Here is a 27,661-nt window from a genome sequence, read left to right on the forward strand (position 1 = left end):
GCAGAGCAGATTTTCCTCACTGCTGAAGGGGGGAATGTCACCAAGATGCCTGGTCAGTGAAGGTGAGATGTTTTTGATCAGTGTGGCTTGCAGTGTTGTACCAACCCTTTTGCAGGTGTTCAGCTCGCTTTGTCCTCAACATTAGTGATGTTCAGGGCAATCAAAGAAATGCACAGAGGTTGGAAAAGACCTTTCAAGCAGTTTGGGGTCTCAGTGGGAAAGTGCATACAAACATTGTAATGTCCCACTCCCTCCATGGAGGGAGAAATCCCACCTAGGGTGTCGGGATGTCAGGGCAGGGATGCTCCTTCCCACCAACATCATCGAGAGATTTGACATTACCTCTGTCCCAAAGGCCAGGAAGGGAAAAGCAGATGCACCAGGGGCATGGGAGCTGTTGAAATCCATCCCTACATGCAGAAAGAGCTCTGTTGGTGCGTTTGCTGGCGGAGGGAGCTGCTCCCTGAGCCCACAGAAGTCCTCCTGCGCTCACACAGATCACACGGCTGTCGGGTGTCTCAGTCCTGCGTAGGCACAAGGATGGGTTGGGATAAACCCTTCAACCCTGTGCGTTGTATGTGTCTTCTCTGAGGTTGTGTGAGTCTCCAGTGATCTTCTGTCCAGGCCAGAAACTCCAGGAACTAAGTGCTCCTTTCCCTTTCTTCTGTCCACAACTTCCACTTTAGTTGTATTGTTTGGTATTGTCCTTTCGTTATGTTTTAACAGTGAAGCAGCAACATCTTTTGCCACCTGACACCATGCTAATGTACTATTGCTTCTGTTTAAAGGAAAGAGCAGCAGCCTGAACCATCGCCAAGGTCTGTATCACTGCCACCATGCCATCCCCATGCATTACCTGTAGATTTCTCTGTATGTGTGTGTGTGTGTGTACCATGTCGTGGCACCATCGAGGGAAGCATTCTAGGTATTAACATGCTTTTTCTGTGCTGTGGCAGTCCAATGTATCTACATGTATGCTGGACCTTAAATCATACCTTCCTTCCTTCCAGTCCTCCTCAGGCTGCAGCTGGGAGGATGGCGAGGCTGTGGGGGCTAGAGAAGAGCTGGCAGGCACTGAACTGGGGTGATGGCAGGGCTTTGGTTTATGCTGCTTTTGTTTTCTTTTGTTGCTGGAGTAGTAGCTGAAACAGTATAACTCAGGCTCAATGAGTGCCAGTGGGTAGGTGGTGCTTTGCCTGTGTCTCCATCACCCAAGGCCATGCCAGGCAGAGATGAGCACACAAAGCCATCGCTGTGTCACCCTCTTAGCAACTTCTCCTGAGCTCCTCTCGCTGCAGGGGCTGCGTGGACCTGCTGCTCTGTGGGACACAGGAGGGCTCTCTGACACTGCACCACGCTGCATGGCAGAGACACCCTTTCCCCACCCCATTCCCTTTGGCCTCACAACCTCTGGATGAAGCACAATCCCTGCTCCATCTCCCCTCCACGCCTGGAGCCCACGGTGCAGAGCGTGCCCTCTGAGACGTGGTGAGCACCTTCCAAGGCCAGCCATAAATCTCACCCACGGGGAGAGCTTTCCTCTATTCACATGTCCCAGGGAAAGCAACAGGGCTGAGATTTGGGATACTTTTAGGATACTTTTCTTCTCCTTAGAAGTGTTTAGTTCTGGGATTCGTGTCTCCTGTATTTTCCAAGTTCTTTTAAGAAGTAAATCTGGGGCTGAAGCTCAATTCTTAGGAGGTGAGCCATGGAACTGGTGATCCGTGGAGATCATCTGCTTGGCTTTCAGGTCTTACATCTGGTATCTCAAAACATAGCTTACAGTCTAGACATTGTAAACACTGAGTATGTTTTTCAGAGGTGTAACTAGAGCCTGGCATTGTGCAGGTGTAACATTTTGATCTTTAGCTAAAAAGAGGCCAGAAATTGATTTTTCCATGGTATAAAATCCAGCCAGAGATATCAGGGTAGATGTGGTGCTGACTAAAGGGAGGAAAATGTAATCTTTCCTTCCTCCCCTCCCCCTTTTCTTTTCTGTATTTCATTTGAGCTTTTCTTTGCAAGCAGAAACTCCTTAGCACTGCTTCCACTTCCCTGCCAAATAATCAAATCACCAAGATCATGTTTCAATTACCCAGAGTTATTTGTTTTCCTATATGGGATCTCAGCCTGTGTAGTGACAGTGAAGGCAGCTTCCACCCAGCTTGGTTAAATTAGAGAGCATTATGTGGGAAGTGCTCTCTGAGAGCAGATCATGACTGAAATCTTGGCCACCCACCCATGCCATCAGCAGTTCATCCCAGGGGCTTGGCTGCTCCTGTGCCCTGTCTCAGCCAGTGACACACTTTGGATGCATCAAAGGGTAAAGCATCCCTGCAGTCACAGGCACTGGTCTTGTTTCTGAGGCACCAGTGTTACTTCTTATTTCTTAATCTCAATCCTATCTACAGGTTTCATATTCACCAGTTCAAACACTAGGCTGGATATCACATTCCTTCATAGAGCTTACAGCTTTTCCCCTGTTCTTTTTCTACATTGTTTTCCAACTCTTATGTCACAGAAGTAAGTGAAAATAGCCTTTCACTATCCTTTTCCAGACTGTGCTTTTACTGTATGCAATTTCTTCACCAGGGTCATTTCCAAGTGCTGCTTGCCTGCTCCTGTAGTATATCTGTCTCCTGTGACAGTGAGGGCTTTGTTGCCCTCACTTGTAAGGTGCTAAACCAGACCTGCTGAGAGTCTGCAGCTGCTCTTTACGTGGCATTTGAGTCCTTCCCATATTGTTCAGCTCAGCTGCCACAGCAGAACCAAAGCTCTTTCCTTCGTGTTTTGTCAGGGAAATTACAATTCTACCTACTCTTGCTGCCTTTTTCCATCTGATAATATCTCAGACCTCAGGAAGGAATTTTACACACTAGTCTCTATATTCAGATGGGAACAAACCAACTATTTTCACTAGTAAGTGTCTGGATCTTTTACATTCACTTTCCAAATCTCCCACCCACTCCAATTTCCAGCAGCCTTCCAGTGATGCTCAGCATGTTGTCCTGCCCTTAGAAGAGAAAACCTGTCGTGTTTCTCAGCCCACCCATCAGTTAATCACCCAGCCATGCTCTGCTGCTGATTCACTTGGGAAACTCCTTGGGATGAATCGTCTCTCACAGCAGAGCCCAGCCACACATTTTTACCCCTTCAGTTGGTAAAGGATTTGTCACTTTCCGTTTCCATCGACGTAAGGAAACACACAATCTCTCATGTGGATATAGACTGCATCTTCCTCCCCTTGTAGTTAAGTGTAGGGAGTGGCTGGATTCCTGTATCCCTCTTTCTAGAACTGATACACTGCAAAGTCCTTACAGCAAACAGAACTATGCACTATTTTGCATCTTAATATATATTAGGTTACAGAAGGGATGCTGGTACAGCTCATGGGAAGGGGCTGCCCAGCATCAGCATTGCCTTGCAAGGTCAGGGAGCATCCCAAACACCCTGGCAGTGCATGAGGCAGCTGCTGGGCTCTTGCCCATGGGAGATGCTGCCCTCTGACTCTGATGCTGTGCAGATTTCTGCCCACACAGCACTTGGAGAGCTGCTACCCAGGTTGAGAGGATGTGGGAAGACAATGGGGTTAGTGTGATGGAGGGGATGAGTCACTTGGAATTACTTGGGTGGCTTTTGATTTGGTCTTGGCATAAACTGGGACAACGGATCTGAGAGACAAGGTTATGTCCTTTCTCTGTCCTTTCTGTTTTGGTTTCCACCATGAGCTTGTCTGCATCCATCTATGCCCAAGTGCTGGGAGAGCGCTGTGCTGAGCTGCTCAGGGGAACAGGAGCTCACGTCCCCGTGACACAGAGCCCAGGCTGCCATGAGCAGCAAAGATGCTGCCCTTTTTCTACATGCTATGTACCTCTCCCCTCTTTTTATTTCCCTTCCTTTTTAAACAACTGCTTACAGAGCCTCCTCTGTTGCCCATTGCTTCAGGTGCTGCGCCCACCCTGCCACCTGCCTCGGCTGGGTGAAGTGGTCCCCTGCCCTCCCCTGGGCTGGCTGCTGCTGCAGGAGTAGTTAGCACCCATCATGCTTCCCAGACCACGTTGCTCTCATACAGGGTCCAAATATGAGTCCTCTCTGCCTGTTAACCCCAAGGATTGAGAGCTGCTCTGTGGTGGGGTTTTGTCACCCCTCCTGCTGCAGAAAGCTGCCAAATCAGAGTGGTAACGGGGTTTGATCACTCCTGTGTTAATCAGACTGGAAATTTGCTGTGGTATCTTATCTCTGTTTATTTTGTCTTCTGATTGTAATGTCAAAAAGAGAAACATATGGTTAGCCAGGACTTTGGAGGCTCCTGTTTGAAATGTGTGCTTCAGATGCTCTGTGATGGATGGCTGGATACAAATCTGAAGGCATCCATGACCACATTTCTTCCTCTTGTATCTTCCAAAACACGATTGGGTGGAAAGCTAAAAATGAATGAGCCAAATGATCCTAAGAATGAATTAACATCAGAGAAAAAGAAACAGAAGGATTCCAGGGAACGGGGAAGCTAAAACTCAGATTACTTTGTCCAGCATGAGTTCAGTCCTGTGGGTAATGAGAGGAACCTCTTGGGAAGATTGTCCTCAGCTATGATTTGTCCTTGACCCTGATGAACTCAGCAAGACCTTGGCTGTTATATGGACTGAGCACTGGACTGGGCCACTTTGTAACGTGTCTGTATATCTGTGCGTGTATCTATATATCAGTGTATGTGTGTGTCTGTCTGAGGTACACGCTACATTAATGCCTCTCTGGTCAGGGCTGTGATTAAGGCTTCTGTATGCACTGGAGGATGCCTTTGGTTGACTCAGTGGGCTCATCCAGCTTTGGGTGTCTGAGGTGTCACTGACCACTGCTGCCCACAGAAACTGGTGTCAATCTCAGGAGCCCAATGGGCCGTGTTAGCCTGGGTTGGTGTTTCACCTTCTAACCCGTTGAACTGGTGTCAGAGACTCATGCTGGGACTGACAGTAATCTGGAAATAATCAGTTGCCTTTAGGGGAGCGGATTATTTGCACAAAAGGGACTGCATCTTTCCATAGGGAGTGCAGAGGTGACTTCAGAGGAGAGTAACCCCCGTGTCTCCCTGGGGCTTTGCATGCTGAATATCCCAACCCCATGCTGTGATGCTCAGACTCCACAACAGCCCTGGTAGCAGTCCCTGGGGATGTTGGGTCCTGTTGTGGGTACCTAAGGAGTCCCCAGGATGCAGAGGGTGGTTGAGCTGAGCTTGCACAGGATGCCACCGAGCAGAAAGAATTCCCACAGATTCCTTCTGTGTGTGCCCACGAGCATCTCTGGTTGCTGAGTTCAGGTGGAAAACGACATTGGGGGTTTGTGCATCCTTCAGCCTTTTTAGTCTGCACATGAACTCAGCAAGTGCTGGTGGCCAGGTGGGGTGATGGGGTCCACATCATTACCCTTCTGCAGGTCGAGGGCTGCTCCATGGCATGGAGGACCCTGGTTGTGGTGGCAATCTCCTGGCAGAGCAGTGCCTGAGCAGCGCTTTGGGATGGGCTGACAGGAGCTGTGGTGATGCCTCAGCAAAGGCAGCAGCTCCCCACAAGCGGTAGGGCCTGTCTAAAAAGCGTTCTGAAAAGCAGATGTGTGAACACAGATGTTTGAATCCCTTCCCATAAGGGACTGCACCACTCAACCACTGCTTTTTATCTTCTATATATATGAGATCTAATATACATTTAAAATATCTTATATATATAAAAGATCTGTTGTGTGTGTATATATATATATATATAAGATCTTTTATATATATATAAGATCTGATATATATAAGATCCTATATATATCTCATATATATCTTTTTTGTCTATATAAAAAGTGTTTTTTATCTTCTTTTTCTTAAAAAATGAATGCCAGGCTTAATGTGATGCTATTTCCTACCCGAGAAGTGCAAATAACTGACAGATTCATTAGCTCTCTCTGTGACTCTTTTTTCCCTTTTTCTGGAAAAAGAAAAAGAAATTTGGACCTTTTGGTTGCTGTTGGGCCAAAGAAGTGGCAGTTTTGGCTCTCCGTGGCTTAGGCAATTGAACAAAATCAGTTTTTTATCTGTTTAGAAAGAGGAGAGTGCTTTTTGTTTCTATTGCAGGACTCAGGCAATTGTAATAAAACCTTCCTGCAGGACTCAGCCAATTGTAGGTGAGCTGATGCCACCAACTCCATGCAGAATGCATCGTTGCTCACTCTGACATTTATTGCCAGCAGTGAGAGAAATTTCAGAAACCCTCTCGATTTTGTTGCTTTCCCTCCTCATTTAACACTCAAATCAGAACAAATCCTGTCATGAACCCGGCCCTCAAAATGCCTGTCTTTTGAACCTAGAGTCAGTAATCAAAAGTTTCCTGTCTGGCATTTGCTTCCAGGTCTAATTTTTTTACTCTCCCTCATTTCCAGTAAAAGCAAACCGTGCAGAGAGTCACTATGCGGATGCTGCTCAGGAAACTCTAGGTACCACGGGAAATGCGTCGCACGAAACTAATCAAAAGCTGCACGGCTCATTCTCCCTCTACCCTGCTACCACCCGTTCTGATCACTTCTCTGCTTAATAGAGGTACTAGATGAGTACAAAAAGGTGAAAGAGCCTCCCCCGTCGCCCACTCAGAAATCAGAGGCTTCCTTGTCTGACAATCACGCGGAACACGTGAATCAAAGAGACGAGGATGGGGAATCTGCCTGGGCGTGCAAGCCAGTGTCTGCTCAGCAAGGGAGGAGGCCAGGAACTGAATAATCATTTTGTTGTTAAAAAGACCCCTTCCTCCCTAGCACTCCATCCCTCCTCAAGGCCCAGGGCATCCTTGCAAATTGAATTGCACTGTAGAGCGATGTCAAGTTAGCATGAGAAACACCAGCTTCCTACCTCTGCTCAATCAAACCATTCCTTTGGCTCTCTCAACACTACAAATTGACCTTTCCTAGTCTTTGTGGCCTTTGGAAGCCATGGCTTGCCTATCTAGCACCTCTACTACGCAGCTAGAGAAGGACTAATCTCAGCCTGTCCCACCAGACGTAGGGGATACGGGTTCCCCTTAGCGTTGACATTGGCATTGTGAATGGTTCTGTTTCTAGATCCCGTGGGGAACAGATAGCCAGGGCAGAGGGTTTCGTACGAGCAGTGCTCATCTTTTTCCTCAAGTTGCCAACCGTTAGGAGGCTTCAGTGAATCCCCAACGAGCATCCCTTTAGTGCACCCATCTGATAGCCACAAGGGTTCACAGACACATAGCTCTTACTTTACTGACGCGTAACTACGTCTACTTCCACGCCTGCACTGGAAGAGTCTTTTCCCTCGCCCCAGACACTGCTTCTCAGCAGCAAACATGCACCTTTCTTGAACTAGCAATGCCCAGAGTTTGCATGCTGTGAATGCTGGCAGGTGACCCCCCCTGAGCCAGGCAGGGGACGGCGTGGCAGGGCTCTGAGCGATGCCGCATGTTTGTGAACTCGGATTTTTGCATGCTCATCTTTTTTTGGAGTCCGTTCTAATTCTCAAAATCACCAGTCTCTGTCTCCCTCAGAAAGCCAACTACAGCTTTAAAAGTGTAAAACCTAATGGTTCCAAAGCTACATGTATCTCTGGGTTTCTCCATTAATTGTTCCAACCTGTATCTTTTTCTTTTCTTGCTATTTTTTTCCCCCCCGATGGCTATTTTGACTATCTGGCAGTGCAGAGGCTGGCATTCATGCCAGAGACTTGCTTGTCTCCTCACCAGAAGCTCAGAAGTAGTGTGGTAAATCCCATCTCTGAATGGGTAACAAAGAGGAAGGGGGACATGACATAGGTCTCGTAAAGAGAAGTTCTTTGTGGCAGGGAATCCCTTCAATCTGCATAAATAGTCTGAGTCTTTGAGTTAGCCTCCTGCTGTATGTTTTGATAAGTACTGTGGCTTTCCTTGAAGTTCCTCTTTGAAAGATCCAGGTGGTGGTTGGTGTCACAGGCAGAATTTCAGTACAATTCCCAGTGGCAAAGATTTGGCCAATAGTTGAGCTGAAAAGAAGCGATTGTGGCTTCTGTAGTGTCTCTGTTTGCCAGGTGAGGTTGTTTTATCCACAGAGGTGGAGGTGTAGTGCAAGTGGGGACTCCTCCCTGGAGAAAGGCACCTTTCAATTGCTTAACCTTGAGGTTGGTTTTGGCAGAGGTAAAACAAGCAGTGATATTTGTAATGCTGTCCTCTCACCTGTCTATGTCCAGTTCTGTCCACTGGAAAAACCAGTCACTCTGATCTTGAATGTCTTCCTTGCATGTCTTCCTAGGCATGAAGTTTTAATTGTATGCTTTTTTATTTCTTCTCTTTTCTACTGAATTCCTTCTCATTTTGGTCCTCATTTCATCTCCCCATCTTGAGTACTGCAAGGCAAAGGGAGGATGAAACAAATCATCTTAATCCATTGGAAACCCTGAGAAGGAGGATTACAGACTGTAGTTCTTCCAGTCAAAAAGGAGACTTGAACTTTGGAGTAGCTACAAGAGCATCTGTGTTACCTGCATCCACCCTGAATGTAGTGTTTTACACTGTGCTTTCATCAAACTAAAGGTTAACCTTGAAGGGAACATAAAAATAATGCAGATGTCTTGTTTTCCTGGACCCTTGGGCTGCCTGCCTGCAAGCTCCCACTGCACAAACTCTTAGGGGCAGATGCCAGCACTTTGATGCATCAAAGGCTGAGTGCTAAAAGCCTTCCTCTAGGATGCATATAACAAAGTAACAGTAAACGATGAGGCTATCATGGAAAACTCAATGTAGATAAATTAATAGAAAACTCCTTAGAAGCTGTGGTTTCTTAATGTACTAAACCAATGATCTCTAGTCAATAAATGCAGTAATGCATGCATTTTAGGCAGTAAAGTAACTATAGCAAGCCAGATTATCAGGTCTATCATATTCTGCTTTGTAAGAGACTTTTCTGGCATCTGCTCAGAGAAGGCACCACGGAGATCTGACAGTGGGAATGGCACATAGACCAGGGAAGGAAAGATGTTTGCAGAGCCCTTGACTACAGTGTGTTTCTTAAGGTCTTGTTTAGGAATGACCAGCCAGCTCAAAGATGCAATCTGGCTGGTGTTCTTTCTCCTGAAATGCAAATCAGCTGAGCTGGCAGCCAGAAAAGGTTGTGAGAAGGTGCAGGATGTGGCAGATGTGGTGGCTGACAGTGCTCAGCATCCGTTGAGGAAGGACAAGCTGTGTGTTTGGAAGAGAGGGGTGATTCTAACAGCAATGCTGCAAAATACCAAAGGCCAAGGTTTCCAGACACATGTCTGGCTGCTCCCAGTGCTCTTCAATCACCTGAGGCCTCGCACTCATCCAGGCTTATGTGGTGGCTGTGGGCCTGGTGCAACTCTGACCTCTTCCATTATGATTCCAATGCCTCCCATCAACCCCAGTCTAACACCATGGTTGAGGAGGGGGAAGACAAGAGGAATTCCTCACCATGACACTGATCATTGGCTGATCTTTTGTTTTCCTTAAGCTCAGGTTGCTCTCCTTCCAGAAAGTCCATTCTCTGGGCTGAATTCCCCTTTGCAATGGCTTTTCTGAAGCGGCTGGAGGCAAACCAGGCATGGACCTGGTCCTCTCTTGATGTCTGCTCTAGTCATGGCAAATTTTGCACAGATGTATTTTCCTCATATCTCCAGTAATTGGTTTCTGCCCCTAATTCACCCCTGTGACCAGACTGGAGCCTATTGACAGCCACAAAGGCTGTCGTTCACTCCTGGCACTCCTGCCTGCTTTTAACAAGCTCCTCTCTTATGCCATGAGCTCAGCACAAACTCTAGATTAAAAACCAGTCTCATTTCCCAACAGGAGATAACCTCTTTCTCCTGACTCTAACTTCTCAGAAGAATGAACACTGTTACTGTGTGAGTTCATGTGCACAGATGGATCTGGGTCCACGCTAGTCCAGCTCAACTTGGCCAATGTTTGCTGCCTAAAAAGACAAAAGGAGAAAATGAAACAATTGCTCCAGTGTAGTTTAAAATCAAGGACAAGACAACTGATACTCTTCATTGATCCAAAAATTACTGCTAAAGCAATGAGTCCACAGTTTTTAGAAGTGCTGATTTAATACTACAGAGTGCTGTGGAATGAACCCCAAACCAGAGCGTTCCAAACAGGAGCTCAAACTCCCAGCATCCTAAGGAGGCTGATGGCAGCTCATTTGAAGATTAGTTCTCCTGCATTTTGCTACTGAGTGCCGGGCTGTTGGACTTAAATGAACCTAAATGTGAAGCCCAGTAAAGCAGTGAGCATCTTTCCAGCAGCTGTGGGACCGTGCAGCGTTTCTCCAGCACAGGCTCTCATTTTTTGGCTGGCAGCAGAGAAAAATCAACTTTGTTTCTGTCTTTCATTAAACTTGAGTCAAAAGGTGAAAGTTTTCTAAACCTTCCCTGAAATCAATCTGGAAACATAGTTTTCTTTAGTCAAATCTGTTTTTAATAGATGCCAACCGAAAATGGATGTGAATACCCAGGAACTCAAACACATCCTCTTACGCTGTTGCAGCTTCCTATGATCTTTGTCTCTAGTTGCAAAGCCATAGTTCTCTCTCCCTTCCCCCTGGCATGAGCAGGGCTCATGCTCACCCCAATCCTACTTATCACAATTGCAAGCCTCAGTTTGTGCTGTCAGGTGTGGCTGGATTCCTGCTTTCCTCGTGTTCATGTCACTGACACATCGCACTTTCCACTGGACTCTCATTTACCATCCGCACCTAAATCCCACTTCTCTGAGGCACTGCATCACTCTGCATGTCTTTCTGGTTGAATGAGAACATGATCTTGGATTAGCTCACAACTATATATATATGCCTATATTCTCCCTCCTACCAGCTCCTGCAGACCCCAACAGCATTCTCCTCTGCAGGGATTGTACTTGCATGTGAATCCAAAGTGTCATTTCCTATGAGGGAATTGCACGGCAGAAGGAAAAAATCAGTTCAGTGTTCACGTTATCTCATGTTGTCTGTGTTAAAAAGGAATCACATCAGGTGTTGGGTTTCTTTTCTGAGGAGCCAAGTACTCAGGAGCAAAACCCACCCATATGTTAATTGTTCATCAGATTGCTACGAGAATCTTTGATGTGTAAGTGTTGCACCTCATGCTATCAGGCTTGAAACTCTGCTCGTGTTCCTCACCGAGTCCAATGCTTTCTTTTTTGCCTTTTGTGATTCTTGCAAACATTTGCAGCACATTTACTGGGGTAATGGAAAAGGAGCCCCAAAGAAGGAGGGCTTGGTTTTATGGTTTAATGCTGAGGTAGGTGCTGGGAGCAACTCATCAGGGGATGAGGCACAAAGGGATTGCTTTGAATTCTGAATTGTGGTGCTGCTGGCTGGTTTTTATAAAGCTTCTCTTGAAAAAAAAAAAGACAGGGTAGTTTGAAGTATTTAGTGCTACTGAAATGCAGTAGATTCCATGAATATTCTTCTCCCAAATCAACATAATTAAGGGGGAAAAAAGTAATCTAATTGACCTATTTAGGATCAAATGACAAATAACTTTTCAGTCTGGTCCCTAATCCAAGAACACAGAATGAGATTTGCTTTTAAACCTTTGGCTTGTTGTGTGTGGTGGTTTTGGTAGCATTAGTGACTGAGGCTTACATCCAGGGAGGTGTTTGGGCACATGCTTGTTCCTAGATTCCTGTGTGGATTTGTACCTCTGATGTGATTTTCAGCTCTGCTGTGAACATCTGTTGGTCCCGTGGCTTTCAGACAGAGGCTGCAGGTGGGCAGCGTGCTGGAAATGAAACCTCCAGTGCTTATCTGAATTATAAATGCATCATTAATCAAAACCATTCTGCCTTTTCTAACTCAGTCATGAACAAATTTCTTTATTCTCTTAAACATAACTTTCAATGGGGAATTGCTGCCCAGCCAGTGGCCACACATAACCCAGCCCTGCAGCCCAGGAGATGCTCTCCTGCATCCCTGGGTGCTGGACCAGAGCGGCGGTGCCTCCCCAGGATCACGCAGTGTAGCTCTGGAGAACTGCTGCCTAAGCACCTTTCTCTCCCTGTAAATGTTCAACATCTCCCAATGTAAAGTGACTTTGTAAAAATAGCCCTTTCTTACTCAACAAATCTGCTCCCTCTGTACCTTGGAGTCACGTCTTCTTCCTTTACTGACAAAAGCGAGTGTCTGTTCCTGTCAGCGCAGTGCAGCTGATACGGCTGGGGAGAAGGGAGCTGCATTTTGCTTTGCTTCAAGTATCAGCAGCCAAGTTCTGATTGAAGAGCCTCGTGCCAGTTTTGAAAGCAAAGCAGGGCTGCTTGGCTCTGAGTTTTAAGATGGTGTTGCTGAGAGACAGAGGAAAAAAAACAACCCCACCAACCCAAGATCTTTGGTTGGTGACCTGGAAATGTGATGTGGAAATCAAAATCCCTGATGTTCTTCCCTCAAGCAGAGTCAGAGTAAAATGATGAGTGGCTGCTGCCGTGGTATAGAGTACTGGGAACCAAAGCTGGGGATTTTACTCAGTTTTATTGACTGTATTTGCAAGTGCCTTGCACTGGTTGTCTAACCTCTGTTAGTGCATTTGAATAATCAGTTGCTGTTCAGAAAACATCAAATTATCCCCAAAAATTTGCAGTTTGGTTTCCTCAGTGCTGCCTCTCTGAAATTTGCCCTTTTGTGAAGATCCACAGAATCCTTTTGGTTTGCAGTTTTCCTGTGAAAATCCCTCATCTTCCTTTGGGTGAAGGTTTTTAATGACACATTTCAGCATTTGGAAAACTGATTAGAGCTGGGTGGTCAGCAGACTGGTCCTCAGTGAGATCAGCTCTGTTTCTGGAGAGATCTTCATATTTACAAGGTTTTTAAGCAATGGGATTCTAATAGAGAAACAGCAATAAGATGAAGTTGTAACGTTTTGCTTTGCATGTTTATGGCAGCCATAGCAGCCCTGCAGATAGATGCTAGGTAGGGTTTAGACTGAATCTTTATAGGATACAAAGGAGTTGTACATTTAAAGGTTCATATTTAAGCATTTAAATATATGACTGGAAAAAAAAGAGGAACTTTGGGATCTGTGAAAGGGGCATATTGTGTCTTAAGAGGGAGGAAACACAGGAGCTGAAGAAAAGGAAAGGACAGGTCTGAGCAGCAGATGTGGAATGTGAAAAGTTGAAGATAAAGGTGCTTTTTGATTGGTATTTTCTTATCAGATGCAGGGTTTTGGAAGGCAGTTGTGAAAGAAAAGCTTCCTCGCTTGTGATCAGAGCTGATCAGTGATTTAAGGAATCATAACCTCATTGTTGAATGTCATTCTGTCCCTCCAGCCCTGGCATCCCACGAGGGGCTTCTGTTCAAGTCCTCATTTATTTTCTCTCTCTCAGTAGTCGTTGCCATTTCACTCATCACAGCAGAAACCTTTCTACGATGCTCTCTTTAAAAACAACCAAAGAAATGAAATATAGATCTTTAAAAACCAAACCCAAACAAAACGAAAGCCAACAGCAAAACTCCATCTCACTGCTGCTTGGAAGTGCTCTTGGTTTCTAATGGCTGGTGGGGAAGGACTGCGTGGTTTCCAGAATGACTCCTCCTGCTGTCTCCTTTTTGTCTTTGTTTCAACGTGTTTCTCTGAACAGTCAGAAGGTCAGTTTGAAAGATCGTGTCTTCTCCAGTCCCCGCGGTGCTGGCACCAAAGGGAAAGGCTCTCCACAGGCTCAGGGCATCCGGAGGTCCCCCAGCGCTGACCAGAGCATTGAGGACAGCCCGAGCAAAGTGCCCAAGAGCTGGAGCTTTGGAGACCGCAGCCGAGCGCGGCAAGCTTTCCGCATCAAGGGAGCAGCATCGCGGCAGAACTCAGAAGGTGAGGGCTCAAGAGGGCTGTGCCCCACCCCAAATCTCCATCTGGCCCCAACATCCTCTCTGTCCACACCTAAGAAGGGCAGAGTTGCCCTTACATAGATCTCCTTCCCCTTTCCAGTCTTATGGAGTATGATAAGAGATAAGAACCCCCCCTGCTAGTCATGATAATGTATATATTAATGTATCTAGAGATGGGGAACAGAGGAAGAGTCAATCATAGAATCATAGAGTGGTAGGGGTTGGAAGGGACCTTTAGAGATCATCTAGTCCAACCCCCCTGCAGAAGCATCCAGAGGTGGATAAGAGCTGCAGTTGGATGTGACACCTTTGGGAAATGCTCCCATTGAGGTGCTCAGCAAAGACACTTCTGGTGCTTCCCCTCTGCGTTTGCTGTTTGGGATCCAACTTGCCTTTTCTCACACGGCACCAGCACTGGGAAATAGTAGTACATTGTCTTTATTCCTCCTTCTCCCCAACCCAGAAGCAAGCCTCCCTGGAGAAGACATTCCTGATGAGAACAAAAGCTGCAACTGCGAGTTTGTGACAGAAGATTTGACACCAGGACTGAAAGTCAGCATCAGGGCAGTGTGGTAAGAGAGGGAGAGCGGGGAAGCTGTGTGGAAAAATGAACAACAGGGATAAAACCAAAGCTAAAGTCCAAGCAGAAGTGGCAAATGCTGAAAGGTCTGTGCTGCAGGCTGTTTTTTCCCTAGGTGGCCCAGCCTCCTTTACAGAAAATTCTGCCAGAAAGTGCAGTTTTTGCTGAGGGAAGGAAGAAATGGAGAAACAGGAAAATCCCCTGCGGGGCTGCATCCAAATCACCGTTCTCACCAGCTCTCAGATTTAATGCTGACATTTAGAAACACAGTGCAGAGAGGACACTGGCACAGCTGACAGTCCAAGGGGCATCAGGGACCCCCCGTCATAGACAGGGCTTCAGCCACCAGCCCCCGCAATCCCCTTCCCCTCTCCTCCTGCTGCAGCCTCTCTCAAACCCACGGGCTTGGGATTTATTCTGTTGTCCTTCCAAAGCAGCTCCCTGGGGTGGTTTTTATTCCCTCCTGAGCAGGTCAGGCTGCAGCCTGGGGACTATATTTTGCCTTTTCTCTCCATCTCCTGCAGCATTATGAGATTTCTGGTCTCCAAGCGCAAGTTTAAGGAGAGCCTTCGTCCCTACGATGTGATGGATGTCATCGAGCAGTATTCAGCTGGTCACCTGGACATGCTCTCCCGGATTAAAAACCTCCAGGCCAGGCAAGAGACCTCTCTCTTTGCTTCATGTTTCCACTGATTTTGTTCATTGTGGAGTTATTGCCAGGAGTGACAGATGCTTTTCCTTGGCAGCTACAACTTATTCTTCTTTCTTCCTACAAGAAAGCATCAACATCGATGCACGTGGCTGGAACACACAGGGATGAGCCAGAGAGGGACTGTAGTGGTTTCTGCCACTAAAGCTGCCTCAGTGCCCACCTCAGGATATGTTAAAATCACAGCTCATCCTCCTACTTTACTTTGGGGGATTCTCTGTCCTTACAGCATATCCCATAGGTAAGGCAGGTGCATATCTCTCTGGTCCTCCTGGCAGGATAGCAAAGGTGAGATGCCTCAGTCTTAAGGCTCATGTGACTAATTTGATACCTTCCTGGGAGTGAAACAGAATAAAACCTGATGTGCTGGTTGTTGTGACCCTGCAGGCAGAGGGGCCAGTGAGGAAGCAGTAGCTTCCTCTTGCCTTTAGGTGCTGAGCTGTGTCAGGAGAAATTCCTCCTCAGGTGGCAAGGGCGGGGGTTCCCATCCAAGCCCACTGGCTCTCGTGTGTTTGAGCCAAGCTGCATTTCAACTTCTGTGCTCAAATTTTAGGGGGAGACAAGTTAATTTTAATAGGAGAAGAAATGTTAAAAAAGGCATTGAAAAGGGAAAAGGCATTGAAAATTTAACTTTCTCCTGAAAAGAATCCCACAACCCACACAGCTGAATTTGATCCCCTGGACAAAAGATCTGAGCTATGTGTTACTGTGTGAGCACTCCTCCCTCTGCCCTCATGTCCCACATTGAAAATTAGACCCCAAACCCCCACACCCCAAGGCCTTGTCAGCTCAGCAGAAGCAGCCTCAGTTCTGCTGAGCTTGAAGGACACCCATAGCAGAGACAAGGCTTGGCCATAAGCTATCTCCAGTCAAAATAATAGAGTATTTACTTTTACATTTGAAGAATGAAAGTGTTTTCCTTGATGGCTGTGGCAGCCCAGCTTCCTTTGGAAAGGAAATAGGAGAAATCTCCCCTCTACTTCCAACCCATCTAAGTCCCTGATAGAGTCAGCAAACATGCAAAAAAGTCTTTGGGTATGCAGACAGATAATATGAACCCTGGGGAAAATTGTCTTAGGGAAAAAGAAGAGGAATCTCTCTTCTGCTGTTAATCTCTCAGGGACCATTTTAACTCTGCTATTTTTAATGTTCAAGCAGCAGAGGTAACGTTCTCAGCCTTGCTTCACGCCATGAGTTTCCCATGTCTATATGCAGCCAGAAGGAAAGTTCTCCCTTGAGATGGAGACTAAAATATCCTGGAGAATTTCCTCTCTTGGAGCCTCTCACCCCCGTTCAGTATGAATTCAATGGTTGTAGATCCAAGACATGTAGCTCAATCTGGAGCAACCCCTAGCAGGGAAGTCAGGAGGACCAGGAGCTGCTTCAAAAGTGTGAAGGATCTGAATTTAGTATCCAGGGCTGCCAGGCAGCTTCACTGGTTTCACTGTCCCCACTGAGCAGGAGATCAGTGATGGTGACAGGAGCAGACCTGCTTGGGATCATCCTTCAAAGCACTCATCATCACAGCCAGATGGGCACTAAGAGGTCCCAGGGAAGACCAACACTGGAGCATGACCAGCTGGCACTAGAAGTACAGTGTACCCATATGGTGGAGTCCAGGGAGGTTGTCATCCCAGAATCCCGGAGTGCTGGGGGGTGAGAAGGGCCCTGCAGAGCTGCTCCAGCCCAAGTCACTGCTAAAGCAGGTTCCCTTCCATCAGGGGGCACAGGAATGTGTCCAGGTGGGGTTGGAAACCTCCCCAGAAGGAACCTCCACAGCCTCCCTGGGCAGCCTGGGCCAGGGCTCCCTCGCCCTCAGGTTAGAGAACAGATATTGGGATTTCCTTTCAGCAAAGCACTGTGTTCTCCTCACCAGCTCAGCTCAGCAGGGTTGGCTGTGACCTCCTGTGGCCGAGACTCTGGTGGATCAAAGCTGCATTCAAGCAAATTTCTGGGGTGTTTACATGCACTTTCCTCTTGAATCATGAATGCCTCTGTCACTGTGTCTGTAATGTGCTGTTTTCAGCGTTGTGTTCACACTGTCTCGTGTCTCATCCTGACACCTCACCAGCCATGGATGTCTCCCATTCATTGAGCTACACAATCTCCCAGCCTCTCTCATGACTCCCAGGGGCTCGTGCCTTTCTGAACTAGCTCAGGATGTGTTACCTAGTGCTGGAACTGAAAGGAGAATGAATGTATGTTGTTTCATATCCAGCTGCCTCAATGGGATATTGCTATACATATGCAAATACATTCCAGAGGGTAAAGCATGTTGCCTGTTATCTCTGGGGTGGGGGGAAGATCTCCTAATGATGTTCAATGGTGCCTGTATCTCCAGATCTTACCCCGGGGTAGATGAGACTCTGGCTTTCACTCTCAACCAGGTGGTAGGAAGGAGAGAGCCTTCTGTTTCCAGCAGAATCTAGTTCCAGATTCTCTTTCTCTCTCTGTCGTTCTGTTTTTCAGTTGTTTCTTCCTGACCGTTTCTCTCCGTGTTGCTTCATTATGCATTTTGCTGGTGTCTTTTGTTGTTTTTTTTGTTTTCTTCTTATTTACTTTGCCAGGATAGATATGATTGTGGGTCCCCCACCCCCTTCAACTCCCCGGCATAAGAAGTATCCAACCAAAGGACCCATGTATTCCTCCAAAGAGTCTCCCCAATACTCGCCTAGGTTAGGACTCACCATCGTGCCGCTTCCTCTGGACTTGGTTTCGTTTCTGTCATTTGCTTAATGTCAAACCCCTTTCATGCCAGTTATATGACGGCATTTACTGCTTTAGCAGCTCAGCTTGGTTAAACCATGACCCAGAAGGGCTTGCTACTCTGATTTACTTTGAGTAATGAGCTTTCACACTAGGCAAGCCAAAGGGAAAGAATCAGAAGGGGCGTTCATACAGTCGTCAGGAACCGTCAGTTTCTTCAGCGAGGGTATTTTCCTATTCTCAGGCTTCTTCTAGGTGTTAGGCAGCCAAACTGTACCTTGCAAAACATCTCCTATTTTGTCAGGCTATCTTCAGATGTAGAAGGTGGAATATTTACCCACAAACTGAACGATCTGCCTTCTAAAAGATGAAACACTCCACAAGCAGAGCAGCCTCTGCAGCTCTTTGTACTGTGAAAGGACCTGACTTCAGTGGGCAAAGTAAGAATGAAGTGTTTCATATCCAGCAAACACACAGTGGTCTCTTTTTCTTGCTGATGCAACTCTACCAATCACAAAGAGAAAAAAAAACCCCAGCTGTGTTAAGATATTGCAACCACGGAATTCCTATAACAAAAACAAGCCAAATGCAGACTTTGCAAGCAAAAAGAAGAGCAGGAGTCAAACCCAGCTCTCAGGCACACCACGAGATTTTTCTCATTGCCTTTACTGAGTTCTCTCCTTAGGTATAACCATACCTGATACCACAAGCAACATATTCCCTCTCGAGGAGATTCTGAGGTCTGGTCAGCACAGTCATGAGCTGTGTTTTCCCCTTGTATTGAGAACTGGAGCCCAAGGCAGGTAGAAATATTTGCCAGAAAGTCATTTTCCATGCACAAATAGCAGAGGATTTTAAAAATGCTGCAAGTTTAGCCCCAGATATTATTTTCTTATGTAAATACACTTGGCACTCAGAGCTAATATGTGACAAATCTCTTGATTGTTATTTAAGCTGCTCTGAGTAATCTTCAGTAGCAGAATGTGAGTAGAAGGAATATTGGAAGCTTACCTTTCCCCACTCAGCCAGCTTAAAGATTAAAAAGAAAAGGAAGAGAATTTTCCAGAAGCCCCAAGCTTTATGTCTGGATAAAAAACCAAAAATGCCCCCAGAAAAGCAAATTTTCCCCATTTCTCCTCCCTGCAAAATGAATGTGGCCCAAACCCAGTCTTTGAACATGAAATCACTTTTTATCTGCAGCAACATTTTGATTTTAAACTAAAAACACATATTTAAATGGATTTAGTGGCATTTAACCTATGAGGCATGCAACAGGCTGTCACTAGAGGCAAAGCTCTCCTGTGCAAGCTTGTGCCTTGCATGCAGAAGAGGAGATCAATGGACACTGGGGGAGGAGGCCTCAGACTGGGATATTTATTCAGTCTGAATCTGGTGCTGTATCAGCTTAATACTAATGACTTTTGTCTCACCTGTATTTGCAGTTTCTAACACTGATGACCAGATTAACAGTCTGCTGACATGTGCCCACTCAGTGCTGGGACATTGAGACTTGTCTAAATAACTGCTTCCTCTGAAGCTCAGTTTTCTGTTCATTGAGCTGTGGCTGAGAGGCTCCAGAAAGCAGCAGAGTACAGAAGGCTGCTGAAATCTCTGCTCACACTCTTTGAAAGGCTTATGCTGTGCTTAATTTTTGGCAGCTGCCCTCTCCACACCAGTGGAACTTGTGAGGTGCTTGAGGTGGCCAAAGGATGGGAGACCAGAGCTCTGAGCAGCCCCAAGCCCCAGTCCAAAAACTCTGGGTCACACTCTGTTGCTGCCCTGGCTTTCATCATCTCAGTGCCACGTGGGTCCACACTGTGGGATCCCCGTGAGCTGCACCAGCCTCTCTTCTCCTGTACCCCCCTGTTCTAGCCAAATGCTTCCCTGAGGAACAAACCCCAGTGATGTCCCATGAGCTCTCCTGACCTCATGGGTTGCTTTGTGGTGCTCCGGTGACAAGGGCTCAGCTCAGCTAAAAGGTTCCTACAAGTAGCTCCCAGCAAAGGCAGCTGGATATCAGTGGGTGTTTGTGGCTGTGGTTTGGCTGCAGGTGTTTGCTCCATGTTGTACACAAAACCAGTGTGTATTCAATTCCCTTGATCAGCTGAGTTAACATAGAGTTAAGTGCAACCTCAGCTGTAATTTTTAGACACAGATATTGGTCAAAATATGTCTAGAGCAAAGTTTGTTGCCAAATGAGGAGGTGAGTAGCCAGTCCTGTGACATGGATGAAGGGGGTTTGGCTTCAATGCCTGGATTGTGTACAAAAGAGAATTATAAGAGATAAAGGAAAAAAAAAAGACCATAATTTACTATATATTCCCAAACACTTCATTTTTATCTCATTTGACCTTTTGATGTCTGCTTCTGGCCCGAGGGTGACATTTACACCTCTCTGCATGCCCTGTTAGCATGAAGCATAATGAAGCATGAGAAAACCTGCACTGTGGCTGATGCAAGACTTTACCTTTTTTTTGTTTTTGTATCATTAGAAGGAAGGGAAGATATCAAAGTTCACTTCAAAGAGCAGCTCCCTTTCTCTCTCCCTCCCAAACCAAGGCCCAGCAGAGCCCATCAAGGACAGCAGATGGCACAGTTTGTCATCCATCATTAGAAATCTCTGAATCCTCTTTGCCACGGAGGGAAAACCACGGGGCTGACTCTTCCAGAGCCTCAGCTGAATTCTTCCCTCTGCACTTGTGTATTTGGCACAGTCAACATAAGTGTTGGGAAGACACAGAGCTCCCTGTAGGGTGTAGTGCAGGAGTGGGGTTTGGCATCTGGGATGATTCACAGTCCTTTGTCACACAGTAGGAACACACACTGTCCCCCTGAGCTTGCAAAAGTGGAATATGTTCTCTCTTCTTCACCTTTTGAGCTTTGCTGCCTAGTTTGGACAAAACCTCAGACTCTTTTATAATGACAAGGACCTTCTGCTCTTTGTGGTGCTCAGCTGGGTAGGGATGTGTTGGGAATTCCTGAAGAAATTCCTCTCTTGTGTCAGATAAGGCAAAAATGAAATCTGTGCTTTGCTGAGGGCAGGAGCACTCTGCTCTGGTCTAACTGATGCAATAGGAAGCAGAGAGGTGGGAGACCTCGAGCCTGGTTTCTCCCATCAAGAGAGAAGGGCTTGGTTCACCTTCTCTGCACTGAAGTCAGTGGCCCACAGCTGCCCATTGCACCATCCTTGGTGCAGACCCCGCCTCTAAAGCGAGATCTGAGTCTCTAGTTTCTCAGAGCTGTGGAAGATGAGCACCTCAGGAGTCAGGACTATGTTATAGACACAAAAGGAATGAAGAAGCAGGAATTCTCCAGGGCTCTGGTATCAATGATATATGGGCAAGGGCATCTGAATGCTTTATGGGTGAGCTCTGTGAATGGCTTCAGTCCTGCTTTTAAATCACAGCAGAGCCACAGGCAAGTTGTGTCCATCCTGAAGGTGATGGAACAAGTCCATGCTCCTTCTATATGATACTGTGTGATATATGATATGCCAAACTGGCCTTCTGCTCTTCATGTGGGTTGTGTGAGGTCCACTTGCTGAGTAGCTCTTCTCTTGCAGACTTGGAAGACTGCAGAAGTCCTTCCTGACTTTCTGCAAGGTCAGAAATAGAGTTGCACAAGACCATCTCTGCTATTCCCATATGTAGCATGGCAATGTACAGTCTACCTCTCTGTGTTACAGTCTGTCCTGCCTCCCTTCTCTGCTCAGGGAGACATCTGGTTTCCATTAGTGGACACATTTCAGGGGTGTGCTAGGTGGGACGTGAGGACAGAGCACCCCGATTGTTCTTGGTCTTGCACAATATTCATCAGCATTTAGACTTTGGGCCTCTTTAACTCCATGTTCATTGTTTTACTAGTCTACTTGCTTGTGCATACAGGAGAGGAGTTCGTACAGTGGCTGTACTACGCCTTGACTTGTGATTCCAAAGCCAGGTAGCCCGAGGTATCCAGTTCAATACCTCTTTGCTTACACGGTAACAACACTGTCAGAGGATTTCTTGTGCTGTGTGTCATGTCAGTGATTGCATCCCTCCTGGGGAGTTCCTCTACATGTCAATAATTCCCTTCTCCCATTACAAGAGAGAAATAAGGCATGTGTATTCCTCACACTTGTAATTGCTGCACTTGGTGCTCCTCAGACTCCTGTGCTTATATTCCCAAGCAAAGGATCAAACACCACTTATAAAACAGAACGGTATCCTGTCGCATCCCTGCCCATGTGAAGCATCTTCTGGGGTCAAAGATGAACTCTGAAATCATCGTTGGCTTACGTTTCCTGCCTTTGGTGTGATGTGCTCATCCACTTCATCTCTTTGAGCCAGAACTTCTGGTGCTGTAAAGTGCTGTTGCTCTAATATAAGCCAAGGGAGCCACTCTGGTCCATACCCACCAATATCTGTCCCTTATGTCACCGGTCAAGAGATGTATCAAGTCTCTGTCAGATGTAAAGCAAAACAGATGGTTCTTGTGTTGGAAATAGCCTCACATCTCATTCCTTTCCTTGGTTTTTTGTTTGTTCATTTTCCCCTGTCTGTCTGCGTTCAGCTCCTTCCTTTTCCTCTCCTGGTGCATGGACCCATGGCCCACTCGGCACAACTGCCTCAGAAGCATTTTGAGTTTCCCGCTCAAGATACCTCGACTTGGTTTCAGTCAGATTAATTAACCCTTCTTTCCCCCCTGCCACCCTGACATTTGGTGCATTATGCAAGAGTAAAGTTTGCCTGATGTAGAAGCAAGTTATAAACCAAACTGCCCTTAAGAAGCTGCTCCAAAACTGACTTTTGTGAGGGATGAGAAGCTCCAGTGTTTGCTCTCTAGAAAAATCTGTAATTTGGTACCTCAAACACAATTGTCTTCCAGCTTCCAAAGTGGCTCTGCCATCCTTCCAGCTCTGCACATGGAGCTGTGGGTCAACCTTGGTGTTTCTAGACTGGGAAGGAGGACTTGCAAATGTAACATGTGTAAAGAAGTTAGTGCCAAACTACACTCCTACAAGCAGCTGCAAACTACACTCCTTCAGCTGCTGTTTTGGCAGGAGTGTCCTCTGCTCTTGCTGCCTTGGAGTCCTGCTGACAGAGGGATTCTAATGATGCTGTTGTGAATTGCCATAGCATTGAGATAAAGACAATTTGGTAACATTGGAGGTGTTTGAAGACCAAATTTACCCTTGATGTGATTCCACTAAAAGAGTTGGAACTGCATTTGTTTACCCAGATCTTGTGGCAAGTAGCTCATTGTTTTGAGGACCTGGGAATTACACACTTACATTTGCATCCAGGAGAGGAAACTGAAACAAAAAAACCATCCCATTGACAAATGCTAGACAGAAAAATCCATCTTCCCCCCAAAGTAATAACCTCTCAGGACAAATAAGTTAATTATCTGGAAGAGAGCAGTGGGTAAATTTACTGTGCATAATGTGCCAGGATTTGTCTGTACAAACAGAAATGGATAACTCCAAACTCTGCTAATACTGCTCTGATTTTTTTTGCATCTGAATTAACACTTCAGTGCCGCTGCGTGTCTGTGAGTAATTTGGAGTGTTGGGGAGAGGGGCTGTTGCTTTGTCCCACGGAGGCATGACAAGCAGAGCCCTCCTCGCCTGCTGCCTCCAACTGACTCCAGGTCCTTTTCCGGGGATGGGGGGGACTTTCTGATCCCGGTAGAGTTGACCAGATCGTTGGGAGAGGATCCTCCATGACCGACAAGGATCGGACCAAAGGGCCAGCGGAGGGGGAGATGCCTGAAGACCCCAGCATGATGGGCAGGCTTGGAAAAGTTGAAAAACAGGTATTTGGATCAGGAGGGAGTTCTTAATGGGGTGTTGAATGCATTGTATTGTTTTTTTCTCACCTTAGTTTTCTCCATTACTATTTAATTTAATGTCTAATTTATTGGGTATTACTATTTGATAGTAATTAGACATTACTATTATTTGGAGGAGGAAAAAAGTGAAAGCTAATGGGGTGAAACTGGAACACAAAAAGTTCCACTTAAACATAAGTAAAAACTATTTCACTGTTCAGGTGAGGGAGCAGTGGCACAGGCTGCCCAGAGGGGTTGTGGAGTCTCCTTCCTTGGAGGTCTTCAAGACCTGCCTGGACATGTTCCCATGCAACCTGATCTAGGTGAACCTGCTTCTGCAGAGGGGTTGGACTAGATGATCTCTAAAGGTCCCTTCCAACCCCTACCATTCTATGATTCTAAGAGGTTATCTGTGAATCCCAGCCCACACTTGGAATCACAGAATCATTTTGGTAGGAAAAGCGCTTGAAGTTCATCAAGTCCACCTCCTCCCCTCACCCTGCCAAGCCCACCACTAACCCACGACCCTCAGCACCTCAGCTCCACAACTTTGGGGTCCCTCCAGGGCTGGGGAATCCCCCACCTCCCTGGGCAGCCCATTCCAGTTGTGCCTAGTTGGGTTAGAAGTTGCTTGTACTTGGGACATTCGTGTGCTTGAACCTGCCTGCAGCACATAACTCTGGAACTGTGGTGTTTACAGGTTCAATCAATGGAGAAGAAGCTGGACTTCCTGGTGAACATTTACATGCAGCGGATGGGCATCCCACCAACCGAGACAGAGGCTTATTTTGGGTCCAAAGAACCAGACCCAGCACCTCCCTACCACAGCCCCGAAGACAGCAGGGAGCACATCGACAAGAACGGCTGCATCATCAAGATCATCCGATCCACCAGCTCCATGGGTCAGAAGAACTTCTCTGCCCCTCCAGCCCCGACCAACACGTGCCCACCTTCGACGTCGTGCCAGCAGCAGGTGTACCAGCGGCAGAGCCACGGCTCCTCGCCCGTGGGTGACCCCGGCTCGCTGGTCCGCATCCCGCCCCCGCCGTCCCACGAGCGCTCCCTGTCAGCCTACAGCGGCGGGCACAGGGCGAGCGCCGAGTACCTGAGGAACGAAGACATTACAACCAAACACCACGAGAGTGCCCTGAGAGACAGCGACACGTCCATCTCCATCCCCTCGGTAGACCACGAGGAGCTGGAGCGCTCGTTCAGCGGCTTTAGCATCTCCCAGTCCAAAGAGAATTTGGACATCCTTAACAACGGTTGCTATGCAGCCGTGGCCAAAATCAGACCCTACATTGCAGAAGGGGAATCAGACACCGATTCTGACCTCTGCACACCCTGTGGTCCTCCTCCCAGGTCGGCAACGGGCGAGGGACCCTTCAGTGACATGGGCTGGTCAGCCCCCAGGCAGTGAAGCCTTCCTGCAGCCGCCGAGCCACGTCCCAGCGCTGGCAGCTGCCCGCTCCAGCTGTCCACGCCTCGAACTTCTCAAGGAAATCGACAGCTAAGGTTTTCCTCCCTCCCAGGACATCCTTAGCTGGCAGATACTCGCAGTTTACTCTGATGGGGGTGGGTGGGAACGAGCAGGTCTGAGCCTGCACGTGTGAGAGAGGTGACGGTGGTGGGTGAACTGGAGCCGTGAAGTCCGGATTTCTTTCATACTCTCTTTCTGACATCAGTAGGTGAAATTATTTCATGGTTCAGGGTAGGCAATTTGCTATTCTTGGGAATCTTCAGAAGTGCAGGGCAGGAATAAATCAGCCAGCCAGGGCTTTTGGAGGTCACAGGAACTGGTGGCTGATGAGTGCGAGGTGGGAATTGTCACCTCGTGGCACTGGTGGTGACACCTTTAGGTATTTTGGAGTTGCAGAGTGAACATGTGTCTTTCTGGCCACATGTAACTATGGAGAGATTGTTACTCTGTGAGTTCCCCATTAACTGTCAGGAAGGTGGCATAATTCCAATATAATACATGGAAATGTGGTGGAGAGCCCTGGGGGAGAGGGATGGTGGCTGAAATATTTGACTCAACAGAAAACAGGGTCTCAAAGTGGGACAGGTTAGGCTACAGCTCTGAACCAGAATGATTTGGAAACAATCTCATCTTAGGAGGCTGAAAAGCTCAGAAATGTGAGCTTGAGTATAAGAGAGACAACCCAGAGGGCAGAGTAATGAGACAGAGAAGGAGGCTGAGACTGTGGGGCTGGAATTTTATGCTTTAAACCATGTATTATATTTAATTATCTCTCCTCCTGTTGACAACAGATCTGGAACTGCTTTGGAAGCAAACCAAAGGCAACCCCTTGTGAAGGGTTGCCTCGATGTGAAGCCATTCTTGTGGCCAACAGTGCTGTTGTGGAGGCGTAGCCACCAGGCCAAAGGGAGAGGGTGGATATGCAGGATGCTGCAGTCCCCGCGTTGCTGCGAGTTAAGTGCAGAGCTCCATCCTTCTGAAGCCCTCTTGGTCACAGTGGGCACTTTTCTTACAGTTTGCATTGTGCCTGAACACTTTTGCACACACTATGCCCAGTGAAAATCTTCCCTTTCTTCTTCTTGCCCTGCCAAGAATCTCACACCCGTGTTCTCGGGACATCCCTCGGTTTTGTTTGGATCCCTCGAGCTGAGTTAAGAGGTGTTTCTTTGTTTCTTCATGGTCTTTCAGAAGCCTCTTACCTGTGCTTGCCTGCAAATTCTGCCAGGTCAAGTCTGCTCCGTTTCATTGTTGTTACTTTCTTATGGGAAGGTGATTGTGTCGTTAACGGGAACCTCGGCAGCGCATTCAGCTGGGGGAAGGCTGGGGGGAAAAGTGATGCTCAGAGCTTCTTTTGGGACCAAAACGAAGTCACAAAGTGATCCTTTACATGGATAGGTTGATGTGGTTTTGGGTTTGTTTTTTTGGCAAGGGAGTGGATCAGGTAAAGTTATGTTTGGGATCCATCTCCAGGGCTGGGAGACTGTGGCTGGAATTGTGCCTCTGAACCCTCCCGTGCATCTACAGCCCAAATCCCGTCTGTGTTTTCTGCTGGGGCTGTGTCTGTGATTTCAAACCCCATCTCTCCACATTTTCCCTGTGTCCTATCGAGAGCCTATTAAGGATATTTAGGTGACAGCTTCACTCCTGTGTGGCCTTTGAGAAGATGAACATTGACTTGCTTGGGGTGAAGGGAGAATCACAGCTTTTTTTCCTCTACTCCCATTTGCTTGTCCAGAAGGAGCAGCAGGGGAGACCCAGAACTACTTTGACCCTAGGGAAGATGTGGGTGCAGCCTGACAACTTGCAGACAGAAATTAAACCCATCCTTTGGCTAGTGCTCAGGTTCCATACACAGGTCTTCACCTGAGATTGAGGAGTGGGGAAAAGCTCTGCACAATTTTTCCTGCCATTTTTCACCATTCAATAGGGGAAAACATCTTTCTTAGAACCCAAGCTTCCATCTCTTTTCGCTTCTTTCTTTCCCATTTAATCCATTTTGGTTTTGTTGTTACCTCCTGCAGTTTTTCCCTCTCTGCTTGTGCTCCCAAGTCACTTTTGGCTCCTGATTTCTCTGTGTGAAGTGAACCCAGCGATGCCCTTGACTTCCATACGTGGAAAATGGCTTCAAATTGTGCAGACTTGCCCCTGGAGTGTTGCAAAATGAGATGCCTTCTGCTAGAGCAAGAAATGTCAGCATGTCCCAAATCAGACTTGGTGGTGTGTGTTTTCTAGTGACGACGGGAATGGAAATTGCATTGGGGGAGGCAAAAGTCAGAATTGCTCCAGCCAGCTGCTCGCTGCAATTTTTGTCCCAAGCCAGAGATAACAAAGATTTAATACTTTAATTGTTTGGAATTACTTTTCAAGGCCTGCTGGAAATTTGACACAGAAGGCTGATGCAAAGGCAGGAACTCTAGATGAGGATGAGGACGATGTCACGCAGTCATGTTGCAGCTCGGGTGGATGACTGGTCTTTAATACAGGAGGCAAAGTCAACAGGACATCAAGGCACATATTTTTTTGTGGG

At 47.0% G+C, this 27,661-nt stretch overlaps 1 protein-coding gene across 6 annotated transcripts in view; it reads left to right on the forward strand.

Moving 5' to 3' along the window:
- The window catches only part of KCNQ2 (potassium voltage-gated channel subfamily Q member 2), a 64,126-nt gene extending 39,052 nt beyond the window's left edge, over positions 1-25,074 (forward strand). For 2 of the 6 annotated variants that reach the window (XM_062008872.1, XM_062008871.1), the window contains 6 exons: positions 789-818; positions 13,608-13,831; positions 14,312-14,420; positions 14,953-15,084; positions 23,516-23,639; positions 24,355-25,074. In XM_062008872.1, coding sequence (XP_061864856.1) covers positions 789-818; positions 13,608-13,831; positions 14,312-14,420; positions 14,953-15,084; positions 23,516-23,639; positions 24,355-25,074 — 1,339 coding nt within the window. Of the gene's footprint in view, positions 1-788; positions 819-6,414; positions 6,469-13,607; positions 13,832-14,311; positions 14,421-14,952; positions 15,085-17,704; positions 17,813-23,515; positions 23,640-24,354 lie in introns of all 6 variants that reach the window. The other 4 variants (XM_062008867.1, XM_062008869.1, XM_062008868.1 and 1 more) reach the window with 4 other exon arrangements.
- The last annotated feature ends 2,587 nt before the right edge of the window (positions 25,075-27,661 follow it).

The sequence above is a fragment of the Colius striatus genome, chromosome 16, assembly GCF_028858725.1.
Source record: "Colius striatus isolate bColStr4 chromosome 16, bColStr4.1.hap1, whole genome shotgun sequence".
In the NCBI taxonomy this organism is placed as follows: domain Eukaryota; kingdom Metazoa; phylum Chordata; class Aves; order Coliiformes; family Coliidae; genus Colius; species Colius striatus.